The sequence below is a fragment of the Schistocerca nitens genome, chromosome 3 (genome assembly GCF_023898315.1).
Source record: "Schistocerca nitens isolate TAMUIC-IGC-003100 chromosome 3, iqSchNite1.1, whole genome shotgun sequence".
NCBI classification, from domain to species: Eukaryota; Metazoa; Arthropoda; class Insecta; order Orthoptera; family Acrididae; genus Schistocerca; species Schistocerca nitens.
In genome coordinates, this window is record NC_064616.1 from 670,852,615 (window position 1) to 670,867,683 (window position 15,069).

At 39.3% G+C, this 15,069-nt stretch overlaps 1 protein-coding gene across 1 annotated transcript in view; it reads right to left on the reverse strand.

Moving 5' to 3' along the window:
- Nucleotides 1–8,430: 8,430 nt before the first annotated feature.
- LOC126248632 (zinc finger protein 277) overlaps nt 8,431–15,069 on the reverse strand; it is a 123,716-nt gene continuing 117,077 nt past the window's right edge. Inside the window, exon 9 of the mRNA XM_049949807.1 lies at nt 8,431–9,781. Within this exon, the coding sequence (XP_049805764.1) occupies nt 9,757–9,781 (25 nt within the window). The 3' untranslated portion in view covers nt 8,431–9,756. The remainder of the gene's footprint in view (nt 9,782–15,069) is intronic.

The window sequence follows — 15,069 nt, forward strand, 5'->3', positions numbered from 1 at the left end:
CTCAGTCTGTACCTGTCAACCAGTCTGTATGCATCAACATGTCTGTACTGGTCTGTATCTGTTCTGTACAATGTCGCTCTGTGACATGTAACTGTGTATTTCACGTAATTACAATTATCATTGCAAACCCACACCACAACAGAATTTGGCAACGAGTCTGTTACTCTCATGTTTTCCATCTCATGATTGTTTTCGCTCTTGTTGTCCACTGCACAACACAAGTTGTTGACAGGTCTCTTTTTCACCTATGAGAGGTGTTGTGTCTAACTTTCATATGCTTCTACATCAACGACTACTTCGTACATCTTTGACCACTTTGTACCATCACAGTGTACCATCATCTGATGACACTGCTGCACACTGGCAAGCATCTGACACATGGCTGTGACTCAAAGTAATTGCTTTTCAAGTTTGGCAAGCTTCTGAATGATGGCTCTGCCACAACTTCTCTGCATTTTGGGAATCAAGCACAGATACTGGTACGATTTTGTATGGCCTCCTTTTCCCGTTCTGGAAGGGTAGCTTCTTTTTCAGGAACATCTTCCCTGTTCTATCCGTTTGCATCCATTTCTGGACTGGCTTTCCTCTTCTGTTCATTGGCATCCTTTTCAGGACGTGCCTTTTTTCCTTGTGTCTGTTAGCCCCCCCCCCCCCCCCCCCATTTCAACACTGACTTCAGCAGCTTGCTGTTTTTTCTGCTCGCATTAGATATTTCCTAGTGCCTTCATCCTATGCCAGCTCCATGTTCAGGGCTCTGTCTAGGGGCCAACAAAGTAGTTAATCGGTTAACACTTTGCATTGTTCAACATTTGATGCCCTCCAAGTTTCTTTATGTTGTTTCTTGTCCATCTTGTGCAGTAGACATGTCGCTCACGGCACTGTCATACATTGTTTCTGTCATAGGCCTCACTTTTACAGTGGTCTTTTGTCTCATCTCTTTTTATGAATTTTGCTTCCACATTAGCATCTACCGGCACTGCAGTTTGCTGTGGCAGCACACCACTCAGATTGCGGCCACTGACAGACCACCTACACACAAACAACAGTTCAGCTGTCAACACTTTCTGTACCATCATAATAAGCACCTCTCACCTCTGCTAAGCGCCTCCACAACTCCGCAGGCACCTGCAGACACTGCCTGCTATCTTTTGCCCACTGGCAAGAGATAGCAGGAACACCTGCCATGGAAGGAACAAAATGTGAAATGTGGTTACACAAAATTAAACATTTTATTAGATCACGGAGTCGTGATAAAGTCCTGGGAAATGTCATGTCAGTGGCTAAACATGCTGCGTGAACTCCTAAGGGACCAAACTGCTGAGATCAACAGTCCCACTAAATATGTTACCGTACAGGTACATTGCTTCACTAAAATTAAGTATATACCTTTGCCTGGATGTACATTATTTTTATTCTTGATTGATGTTTAGTTTGGGGTTTGGAGCACATAGTTCCTTTACTTTCACCCTAAGCTCATGTTCCAAATTTTTGCCAAATAAATCGCACACTGAATTCATACTGTGCTGTTTTCAGACTTACGGCATACTACACTTATTTGCAATAAAATAAAACTCACAAGGACTCAGGCACAATACACTCACAAAAAGAAAGTTGTGAGTAACACACTTTATCCCGCAAATGCTGTCAACAAGCAAGAAATTTTTAGCAACCAAAAGTAATGGAAGATGTTTCATGCACTTACTTCCTTTAATCATTTGTGAAGCTCTCAGTACGTGGTATCACGTTACTGTATTCTGGTGCACTCTAGCGAGACATTTACAATGACTTTCCCACAGCAGGTGGAATTGCCAACGCCAAAAACAAAAAACTATCTTCAGCACTATCAAAACATTAATATTAAAGTTGGTTAATGACTCACCAAAGCATAATAAAGATATACACAAAAAGGGATTCGATAGCCGAGGTTTGGTCACTCTGTTTATTGCCTTTTGTTGTAAACAATGAGACATGAAAATCATGTGGAGGCTGGGAGGACGCCCTTACATTGACTTAAGTGAATCTTCGGGACACCTAGAAGAGCTGTACTCCATAGTAGCCACACCTCCAAACCCCTTATACATAGAGTTGCCAGCATTTCCAAGAGCTGCAATGGGGCTAACTACCAGCTATCAGAAAATCATCACTCGATATCAACAACTCCAAAAGTCTTTAAATTCTGTAATCCATTATTGAGATATGTATTTTAATATACACTGAAGAGCCAAAGAAACTGGGACACTTGCCTAATGTCGTGTAAGCCCCCGAGAGCACGCAGGGCTGCTGCAACGTGATGTGGTATGGACTCGACTAATGTCTGAAGTAGTGCTGGAGGAACTGGCACCATGAATCGTGCAGAGCTTCCATAAATCTGTAAGAGTACAATGGTGATGGAGACCTCTTTAGAACAGCATGTTACGAGGCTTCCCAGACATGTGCAGTTTGGTAACCAGCAGAAGTGTTTAAACTCAGAAGAGTGTTCCTGGAGCCACTCTGTAGCAATTCTGGACATGTAGGGTGTTGCATTGTCCTGCTGGAATTGTCCAAGTCAGTCAGACTGCACAATGGACATAATGGATGCAGGTGATCATACAAGATGATTATGTACGTCACCTGTCATAGTCGTATCTAGACGTATCAGGGGTCCCATATCACTCCAACTGCACGTGCCCCACACCATTACAGAGCCTCTACCAGCTTGAACAGCCCCCTGCTGACATGCAGGTTCCATGGATTCATGAGGTTGCCTCCATACCCATACACGTCAATGAAACGAGACTCGTCCGTCCAGGCGACACGTTTCTAGCCATCAACAGCCCAATGTCAGTCTTGCAAGGTCCAGGCAAGGCATAGAGCTTTGTGTCGTGTACTCATCAAGGGTATACGAGAGGGCCTTTGGCTCCAAAAGCCCATATCGATGATGTTTCATTGAATGGTCCACATGCTGACACTTGATGTCCCAACAGTGAAATCTGCAGCAATTTGCAGAAGGGTTGCACTTCTGTCACGTTGAACTGTTCTCTTCAGTCATCGTTGGTCCTCTTCTTGCAGGATCTTTCTCCAGCCGCAGCAATGTCGAAGATTTGATGTTTTACCAGATTCCTGATATTCACGGTACACTCGTGAAATGCTCGTACAGGAAATTCCCCACTTCATCACTACCTCGCAGATGTGTCCCATTGTTCGTGTGCAGATTATAATACCATGTTCAAACTCAAATCTTGATAATCTACCATTTCAGCAGCAGTAGACAATCTAACAACTGCACCACACAGTTGTCTTGCTGACCGCAACACCATATTCTGCCTATTTACATATCTTTGTGTTTGAATACGCAAGCCTATAACAGACTCTTTGGTGCTTCAGTGTATATTCCGGTGCAGCTCTATATCGGAACCTTTAACTACGAGCTGTACCTGCTCTTAGGATTCAGGTTGGATGAGCTTGCTGACTAGTCCATGTGGTGGATACTTTCACATGTGAGAAATTCATTATCTGGAGCATCTCAATGTGTAGGGGCAGTATTGCCTGTGAAGAATAAGGCTGGACCAATAGCACCTCTAAGAATCACATCTGGTTGCTGAACCTCTTCTTTTTACCTCTGAGGGTTAACAATATTCCTCAAACTGCCAACAAAAATGTGAAACAGCCTACACCACACCCAGCATGATGTCATTCCATACCAGTATGTCACCACCACCAAACCAGTCTCCTTTCACAATGGTACTAGCAACCACTTTCCCTGTATGTTGATTATCATTTTGCAAATGGACATAACACTGATCTATAATTAGTCCAGTCCTCATTAGCTTAATCTCGATTTTGGTAGCCCTACAATAAAACAGGACTGTTGCGAATGAAACAAACACTGCCATATGTCTGAAGTACAAACCATCTACCACAAATCTTCAATAAACAGTTTGCAGGGAAACTACAGCACCAAAGGTGGCTGTAAGCTCTCCAGTTATCTTGTGGACATTGCTGGATTCCAGCATTCTGTAAGTGCCAGGTATCGACTCTAATGTGGAATGGTTACTTGTGACCATCTTTGTACTGGCCTACTTAGACCTTTGTCTCCATACCATCAACAAAGTCTTGAAATGATACTTTATGGCAGATTCAGTGCTGCTGAGACTGCGGTTCGTGTCCAGTTTTTAACAAGACATCTGATGATTCTACCCTGAAAAACAGGTTCCATGTGGTGTTCTTGTGGCACTATTTTGTAAACTTCATCAGGAGATTACACACTGTTCACAATGAAAGTGGAAACATTAAGAACACATTATGGGTAAAAGGTATGACTTATTTTGTCTTCGAATGACATACCTATTTGAAGTGTTGTGTACTCATTTCCTATACATGTAGTAGAATTCCAATAATTGGAAAATATTGTCAATCATATACAATACTTGGTCCATTTTTATCATGCATTGTGGCAGAGAGGTCATGGTGGCCTTCCCTACATTTGCTGGTTTCCAAAACAATCATCTGTTGGCTTTCACAGAAGTCTGGCACTCATGCACATCATCATTTGACAGCACATTACAGTTGGACACAAGAATGGCAAAACATTGTGATCTCTGGTGAATCTCACTTAATCATTGATCCATGGCAGTCACAGCATGATCTGGTGACTTAGTGAACAATGCAACAACATAGCAGTTACCATCCATTATAGCTTGTGCATTTTGGAGCCCCACTTTGTGCCATTTGTGATGATACAAACCAAGAAGCTGTATCAGGTATTCATAATCATATGCTTGCGTTTTACACTTTCCATAAGTCTTTTTATGTTCAGTTTGTTATGTTTTCTGAATCTGTGATAACTGGTGTAGTTTATTGTACTTAATTTCAGTGTTATAATGGTTGAATGTTAGCCTTAGCTCATGAATACTTCATGGTAGATTAAAACTGTGTACTGGACCAGCGCTATAAACATTGCCTTTTGCAGGCAATGCTCTAGCATAGCTGTCCAGTGTGACTCACAACCCAGCCTAACAGCTTTACTTCCACCAGTACCTTTCTTCTGTCTTCCAAATTTCACAGGAGTACTCCTGCATACATTGTGGGACTAGCACTCCTAGAAGAAAGGGGATATATGTTACACTCTGCAGTGGAGTGTACGTTGTATTGAAACATCCTTGATGATTAAAAATGTGTGCTGCACTAGGAGGTAGGGGAGAGAGACAGTGGAAGTAAATCTGTGAGAGCTAGCCTTGAGTGATGCCCACATAGCTCTGTCAGGAAGACCATTGCCTGCAAAAGGCATGGTTTCAGGTTTGAGTTCCGGTCTGGCATACAGTTTTAGTTTGCCTGGAAGTTTGAAAACAGAATGGAGGATTCACTGTAGTTCATGAATGGCCTTTTTGGGACAGTTTTTTCAGAAATCTAATAACTCACACTAGACAGCAGTAGTAATTCAGTTAAAATCTATTTGAGCATTACTGATTACACTTGGTCCAAAGAATTGTTCTAACGGATTTTTGCCATTTTAATGATGATGTTTGTGTCTTAATATTGTTCCTTCATTTCTACATTATAGTTTGGTTTACTGTAACACACTCTTTGATATGGATTCATGAATGCTCTTGGAAAAACTTAAATGCAAATTATTTTGTGTGTTTTAATGTGGGAAAGGGGGGGGGGGGAGTTAGATAATTTGTAATTAAACTCAGCTTGCTTACAAAAGTGTGTAAAACAACTGCTGCCTGCAATCACATTATACTTACTGTAGATGTGTGCTTCATTTTACAGTGCCAACTTTAATCACACAGGTGTCTATTTGCAATTCTATTTTTAAAGAGTCACATATCATCCACACAAAACATTTATTCTTTACTTCACTGGACATACAGGCTTGTGAAAATTAATGACAGAAAAATATTTTTACATAAATTTTCATAATTACATTAACACTAAAATATATGCTCCACAGTGCTTTACATTAAAGCTTTATTGTAACAGCCGTGAAAATGGTTTGTCCATGGAAAGGAAAAAAGATGGTAGTAGGCAATAGTCTTCCAAGAAGTATTTTGTGCGGGAATACAAGTCACAACAACATATATCTAACTATCTACCTATAATTTGACAAAAAGAGACTTTCTGGTACTGAAATTTCAAAATTGACCTTCTGCACAACTTACTGTCTTTGAAAACACAAAAGGCTCACTTAATACTAGTGATTTGCTTATGTTGGGATAAATATCTCCTCAAAGTTTTGAAGCACAAATTTCCGGCATACCTATCACATAGTTCAAGACCGTACTTTTATCACTTTCAGAGCAACACAGCTGATGTTATGTTTATGTTTTGTCTAAGTAATGAGAGATTCGGAACAGTTATTCCATGTACATTCACAATCACTGACACCATTACAAAACTGGAACGAAGTAAACGTAACAAAATTAAAGCAATACATATTTGTACAATGACTTTGGCAGCAATATCACTGCGTAAAACAAAATGCTTAAAACTAAATTAGGAGACAATAGAAAGTGTATTGTGGGGGGGGGGGGAGAGAGAGAAAAAGAGAGAGAGAGAGAGAGAGAGAGAGAGAGAGAGAGAGAGAGAGAGGGGGGGGGGGGGGAGGGAGGGAGTGAGGGATTGAGAGGGGGGTGGGGGGATGATGCAGGTACATGAACTGGCATGGCAATGGAAGTGGGAGTGCATCTCATTCGAACTATGTAAATACTTTGCGATTAAAGGAGACCACTCACCAAAAAGTAGAAGCAGTGGGGTGGGTTCCGTAGAGGGAGAGGGAGAGGGAGGCGGGACACACTCTCCTTCTACCCACCCCACCTGACACTACTGCCCACCACAACCAGTGCACCTGCCACAAAATAGCATTGACACTGTCACTCTAATCGGCACCATTCAAGAGTGTAGGCGTGTGTGGGAGTGTGTGTGTGTATTTTCCTTTAGGCTGTCAAAGGATAACACCAAAAGCTCAAAGTTTTCTTACTTTTGTGTGTGTCTATTGACAGCTTTTTGTTGAATGGTCTCCATTCATCCCATAGTATTTGCACGTTGTGAAATTGTTTCTCGCAGTCTTCAGAATACTGGATAGAGCACTTTCAATATCAAACACTTCTACAAAAGAATAAAACCTTTCAAAAATCTGAATTGAATTCAACTATTTGCGTCATAGGGCAGGATTTTTTTCTTTTTTTACTGGCTGTTTTCGGCCCCACGTCATCTCAGTGATAATTTCATTACTTATGTTCTAGACCAATTGCCACAGGTACAACAGTGTCTAGCAAATACAAAATGTATTGTATTTTGAGACACTCTTATGAGAGAGAGATTAAATTGCACACATTGTAAAAATTGGGTAGGAAAGTTTTTGTAGAATTTGAATACTTTAGGACTAAAGGAGACCACTCACCAAAAAGCAGAATCAGTGGGGTGGGTTCCGTAGAGGGAGAGGGAGGTGGGACACACTCTCCTTCTACCCACCCCACCTGACACTACTGCCCAACACAACCAGTCCACCTGCCACAAAAAAATCATTGGCACTGTCACTCTAACCAGCACCATTTAGGACTGTAGGCGTGTGTGGGAGTGTGTGCGTATTTTCCTTTAGGCTGTCAAACGATAACTCCGAAAGCTAGAAGTTTTGTTCCTTTTGTGTGTGTCTATTGACAGCTCAACACTTCATGGTCTCCTTTTCATCCCATAGTATTTGTACATTGTGAAACTGTTTCTCACAGTCTCCAGAATACTGGATAGAGCACTTTCAATATCAAACACTTCTACAAAAGAATAAAACCTTTCAAAAATCTGAATTGAATTCAACTATTTCCGTCATAGGGTAGGATTTTTTTTTCTTTTTTTGCTGGCTGTTTTCAGCCCCATGTCATCTCAGTGATAATTTCATTACTTATGTTCTAGACCAATTGCCACAGGTACAACAGTGTCTAGCAAATACAAAATGTATTGTATTTTGAGACATTCTTATGAAAGAGAGATTAAATTGCACACATTGTAAAAATTTGGTAGGAAAGTTCTTGTAGAAATTAAATACTTTAGGATTAAAGGAGACCAGTAACCAAAAAGCAGAGGCAGTGGGGTGGGTTCTGTAGAGGGAGAGGGAGGCGGGACACACACTTCTTCTACCCACCCCACCTGACACTACCGCCCACCACAACCAGTCCACCTGCCGCAATATAGCATTGGCACTGTCACTCTAACTGGCACCATTTAGGAGTGTAGGAGTGTGCGTGTATTTTCCTTTAGGCTGTCAAAGGATAACTCCAAAAGCTAGAAGTTTTCCTCCTTTTGTGTGTGTCTATTGACAGCTCAACACTTCTGCTTTTTGTTGAATGGTCTCCTTTCATCCCATAGTATTTGTACATTGTGAAATTGTTTCTCACAGTCTTCAGAATACTGGATAGAGCACTTTCAATATCAAACACTCCTACAAAAGAATAAAACCTTTCAAAAATCTGAATTGAATTCAACTATTTCCGTCATAGGGTAGGATTTTTTTTTCTTTTTTTGCTGGCTGTTTTCAGCCCCATGTCATCTCAGTGATAATTTCATTACTTATGTTCTAGACCAATTGCCACAGGTACAACAGTGTCTAGCAAATACAAAATGTATTGTATTTTGAGACACTCTTATGAAAGAGAGATTAAATTGCACACACTGTAAAAATTTGGTAGGAAAGTTTTTGTAGAATTTGAATACTTTAGGATTAAAGGAGATCACTCACTAAGATGCAGAAGTGGGTGGGGTGGGGTGAATAGAGGGAGAGGGTTACTCTTTCCCTCTAGCCACCCCACCCGACAATAACCCCACACAGACCAGTCCACCTCCCACAAAACAGCATTGGGACTGTCAGTCTAGCTGGTACCACTTAGGGGTATAGGGAGGTGTGTGTGTGTGTGTGTGTGTGTGTGTGTGTGTGTGTGTGTGTGTGTGTCTCCTGTTGTCAAAGGGTAACTCTGAAAGCAAATCTACAAGTTCTCTTCCTTTTGCGTGTGCCTACTGACAACTCAGCACTTCTGCTTATTGGTGCATGATCTCCATTAGTCCTAAAGTATTTTTATGTTGTAAAAACCTTTCTCATAGTCTTCAGAATACTGGATAGAACACTTTCAATATCAAACACCCCTACAAAAAAAGAAAAGCTTTCGAAAGTCTTAATCCAGTTCATCTGTTTCCGCCATAGGATAAGATTTTCCTTTCAGTTGCCATGTGCCCATATGGTCCCACATGCAGACTGAAAGATCATGTTCCAAGATGAAAGGATATGTCTAAAATCCATTGTTTCTTTTTCTTTCTTTCCTTGATACAGTTTCACAGAGGATGGAATGCTAGTAGCTTATTAAAATATACAAAAAAGAATGGTAAAGTGCATGAAACTAAAATAACTCTGAAACATTTAAATAATTTATACCATGTGAATTACAAAACACGTCTTGTTTGTATTAACTTCATACTCTGTTGAAAAATTAAAATTTGTGAAATCAACTCATGAGATAGCTAATGGCCTTATATCTAAATACATTACAAAGGGATGCTTGTTATATAACAATGATTTTTTTCACAAGGTTTCTATGTACTGCAGTTAAAAAGTAAGTGATACTTGGAACATATTTCATCACTATTACAAAAAGTATAAAAAATATTTAAAAAAAACATGCTAAAAAAACTCCCAAGGCATAGACACAAATGAAACCCAAACAATTTTTCCACTATTGAGTGAGGTGAAGAATGTGTCTGGAATGGCATGCATCCTCTTTTGGATCCTCCAGTTCAGTCATGAGTAGAACACGTTTTCCTTGAAGTAATGGGAACACAGGTCAGTTCACAATGACAGAATTCAATTTCCTTTATAATCTAAGAACTAACAGGCACATTTTTTTAATACAGGATAACAAGCAGTGGTTACTTACTATTACAGCACAATGATTAGGGACCTGAAATATTTGCACTTGTGATAACTGCAAATACAGATGTGAACTTTGTCACAACATGCGAAATTACATTTACAGCCATACTCAGAAAAGTATTACTGTGAAGTGCGTGGCAGAGGGTAATAAATGCTACTTCATAGCAAATTGTATCCAGATGAACTATTTGATATGAGATAGTTTGAAATAGCTTCAAGTTTCTGCATATTAGAATCATAAATGTAACCAGTTTTTGATTACTGATATTACACATCATTTGACAAAGCCCAATCTGGAAAGATAATGTGCATAAGAATGTGTTTCTAAAATAAAATGTACAAAAACACTACAACATATCAGTGCGCTCAATGCTTTGATGCCACACCAATGGTCTGGTATAAGATCCACACTGTGTAATTGTAATGTAGGACTCAGCCATTGAACCTAACATCTTACAACAAAGAAACACATACATTTGTCTGCTAGCTAAAGTTCAAATTGGTATAATGTGGACACTTTAATGTGGCAGCTTCAGCTGGCAGCTGTTTTGAGCTGTGGTTGCTTAAAGTACCAGTTAAGGTTGGGCCTGAACTTCCTCATTTACTTCTCGTTTTTGGGGTTCACAATCGTACAGAACTTTTAAAATGATTGATATTTCATGAAAATATGCACTGCAACTAAAAGAATGCCACCGCAACTCGTGTATCATATTCATGACACACACTACCCTATTTCATGCTAATACAAAATGAGCTGCCCTTCCTTGAACTTTTTCGAAGGTCTTTGTCAGTCCTAAGTGGATAAGGTACCCATACCGTACTTCAGTATAGGACAGACAAGCATAGCATAGGGAGTCTCTTTAGTAGACCTGTTGCAAATTTTAAGTATTCTGCCAATAAAACACAGTCTTTGGTATGCCTTGCCTTCCTCACAACATTCCCTGTGTGATCATTCCAATTTAAGTTGTTCATAATTGTAATTCATAGGTATGCAAGCTCTTACTATGGTAGTGAAAACTGGATCCTAAGAAAAGGAGATGAATGAAAGATTGAAGCAGCTGAGATGAGGTTATGATGTCACTTCTTGGACTGGTTAACGACAGCATAATTTGCAAGAAATCTAAGAGGACTGCTCATATTGTCTGCTAAGTCATTTATATGGATTAGAAAAAGCATTAGAAAAAGCAGAGGGCATATAACAATCCCTTGAGGAACATCAGGTATCACTTCACTATGATTATGTGTCAGTTCTGCTTTCGCAAAAACATAGAACATGGGTGGAGGCTAGCTGTCCTGTGAGAGGGAGGATGAGCTTCTTTCCCCACACAGCTCCTCACCCCTCTGATTGTCTAAATTATAGTTTGTTCATACTTGTGACTGACTACCAGTTTATATTGTCTGCACCCTGCACTATAGCGGCAGGAAAACAAAACCTGTTAACATATTTCAAACATGCTGAAATTCTTCCCCAATGATTCGAGTAGTTACTTTCAGTTCTACTTTTACACTTTGTAGCTTGTTAGTTCAATCTGTAGCATTGTAATGTACAAGTTACATGGCTATGAATGCCCACAAAAGGTTGAAATAAATATTCTGTAGATTATATAATAATAGAGTTGGGTGGGGAAAAGGAAAATGTCAAATAGCACCTGTTTCTGTTGAGAAGCAGGAGCATTTTATTGACTGGAATAATCATTTTTTGAAAGCTTAAATAGAGCCAGAACAACATAAGCAAAGATGATTTTGAAAAATAAACGTTGAAGGTTTTTCAAAAGCAAAAATTCCAGTCAAAAACTACCCTACCACCACTTTTTTTAAAGGTCTATTTCAAAGCACTAAGTCTTCGTCTTCAGGCATGTTGCTTGACAACCTTTTAAATTTGTACCTCTAATCATTTACAAACAAACAAAAATTAAATGCAAATTTCACCAAAAACAGATACAAATTTTGCTGAAAATAGTTGCTGCATTTCCAGGTCGCCAATAATGATATAAAACATTAGAACAAGGACAAAGTAATTTCACAAAGGAGATCATACTGGATTATACAAAGGGAAATGTGATTACCCCTTACTTCAAGAACATGCAGCTATTTAATCCTTAAGGAAAATGATACACATTATGTGCCACAAACACTTAAGATATACAGTGTTATTTGAGCATCTGCAGTATATTTCATGGAAAAAAGTGTAATAAGCTTTAATGTCACATCAAATTAAAAAGGTGATAGCATGTTTCTATTTCCAAATCAGAAAGAAGAAATTTACTCCATAGCAACAGTGCCTGCCAGTCACATTCTACAAGAACAGATACAATGAAAATTACATACTGAAATGTAAAATGGGAAACTAAACTTAGAAGAGTACCAACAGGTATAACTATGTCTGGAATTACCTGGGGCAGAGATCGGTAATACGAGGACGTGCTGAAAAGTTATGCAGCCTGTAAATTTTTTATTTAAAAACTCTTGTAACTTTTTAAACTTTGATTTATCAAGTGGGGACATATTGTTCTCAGGTCATGTATTTTCTTAATTATTATTCATTTCACTGGAAGAAACTTTTAATCAGTTGGTGTATATGTGATTTAAGGTGGTGTTATTGCATACATATGATAAAACTTATATCTACATATACAGGGGATAGGCAAAATAATGTGAACACCATTACTTACTTGGGAATGGTTCATTAATAAAGTGTTGGACACCCATTTGCCCAAAATACAGCTGTGATTCTTCTTGGATTACTGGCATGTAATGATTGTATAGTCTGCAGTGGAATGTTATGCCACTCTTTGATCAGAACCTCTTCAAACTCCCGTGGTGATGAGGGAGGCAGAAATCTGCTCAAGTCTGCACTCCAATACTGCCCAAAAGGGTTCGATAATGTTAAAGTCTGGGGACTGTGCTGGCCAGGGAAGATACTGCAGTTCAGTTGCATGCTCCTCATACCAGATTGTACTGTCCTGGCTGTGTGAAAGGTTGCATTATTGTCCTGAAATATGGCATCAGTGTTGGGGAACAACATTAGAATCATGGGATGCACCTGATCACCTAAAATGTTCTCATAATCATTGGCTGTAACATGGCCTTTGAGAGTAACGATGGGACCAGCAGAATACCATGATATGGCTGCCCACACCATCACACTTCCACCTCCATGCTTAGCCATTGGAATCAAGCAGTCAGGATTGCGGGCTTCTTTTGGTGTTCTCCAGATTTAAACCCGGCCCCATGTAGGAAATAACAAAAATGTTGACTCACCGAACCATACGATGTGTTTCCACTGATCATCTGTCCAGGATTTATGCTCCTTAACACCAAGTTTTATGCTTCTTTGCATTGGTGGTTGTCATCACTAATGGTTTCGGTATAGCGGCTCATCCATGAATATTCACTTTATGGATTTCTTGGCAGACAGTGTCGATAGATACGAGGTCTCGAAGATGGCTATTGATCTCTGCAGTCACTTTAACCACCGTAGTTTTGTGTTGTTTTTACACAATTCATATTAGCTTATGACAATCGCTGTCATTTGCGCCCACTGTTACATTTACATGATTATGTCTTTCCATGTTTTGTGTAGGTTGTCATGACTATTGAAACAGTTGCTCTTGAAACATTCAATAAGTTGGCTGTCTTGGTTACTGATGCTCCAGCTAATCGGGCGCCCACAATCTGCCCTCTTTGGAACTCTGTTAGATCTTTCATTGCATGTCGACTTCAGCCTCTGAATGCATATACGAAGTGTTCACTACTTGAAAACAAACTGCACTGATGCCTAATCCATACTGAACACGCACAGTCCAGTGTGAAACATGCCTTATCTATCTCACTGTTTACATTATTTTGCCTATCTCCAGGATATATGCAGTAAAAATTTACAGGAGACCAATCTGTACCCACCTGGTGTTTGTTGAAGTTAATTTTTATTCAAAGTTTTGCTTGTTCTAGTTGCACTGTTCATAAACCTGATCATTTAAAAATAACTGTTACATTCAGTTGATTGTTGACAAGCAACACAATAACAGCTACACACAAATTGAAAATGGTTTCCTTTTAAAGAAAATGTGAAAGCAATAGAAAAAAAAGTTACAAGATGTACTGGATGCAAATTCAGATGACTATAGTGACAACAGTATTTTTGGTGGTGGTGGTGGTGGTGGTGTATCTGAAAATGGAGACAATTCTGACATCGATGATGAATCTGGTGACAACGAAATGGGTGAAAATTACATCAGAAAAATGGTGAATTATGCAAAAAGCTACCTACTCCTCAATTTCATCGCAGACAGCATAACACTGTTGCAGGTAAGTCCCGGTTGACAGCTTACACTGAAAATACTTCAAAATTATGTTGCACCATGGAACACTTCTACTTATGAAATACTGAAAGAAATTTTCCTGCGCACTAATTCTGAGGGCACTCCTAAAGTCTCAAATTCATGGAATGATATTGCTTCAGAAGAATTGCTACCATTTATTGGATTGCGTATTCTTGCAGGTGTTCTGAGAATGAAGGAAGAATCGGTAGTAAATTTATGGTTCAAAAACCCTATATTTTCAAGGACAGAATTTACTGCAACAATGGGAAGAGACAAATTTGTTCAAATTTTGTGTGCCCTTTGTCCTGATGATAAAACCATAAGACATGCATGTAGAATGTCAGACAAAATATGCCAAATTAGAAAAAATTTTGACGGTGTAATCAGCAGATTTCACATGGCTTATGCATCCAATCATTATGTTACTGTAGACAAACAGTTGGTTGCATTTTGAGGAAGATGCCAATTTCTTGTGTTGATGAAAACAAAATCAGGAAAATATGGAACGAAAGTCTGGGTTGTACCAGACACCCAAACTTTATATGCACACCATATGCAAGTATATACTGGAAGAAATAATGGGGAAAGAGAAAAGGAACAGTGTTTCCATGTAGTCACAGCTCTGGTCAGTAATTTGTATGGCACAAGCAAGAGATCACTACTGATAATTCTTTTACTAGCTGTGAGCTAGCACAGTTCCTTCTAACAAAGAATATGACACTGGTAGGCACAATGCGACATAATAAGCCAGAGATTCCAGAATTATTTTTGAGCAACACACAAAGGGTGATACACTCTTCCATCTTCAATTTTACCAATGAACTAATGTTGGTGTCTTATGTGCTAGCAAAGAAT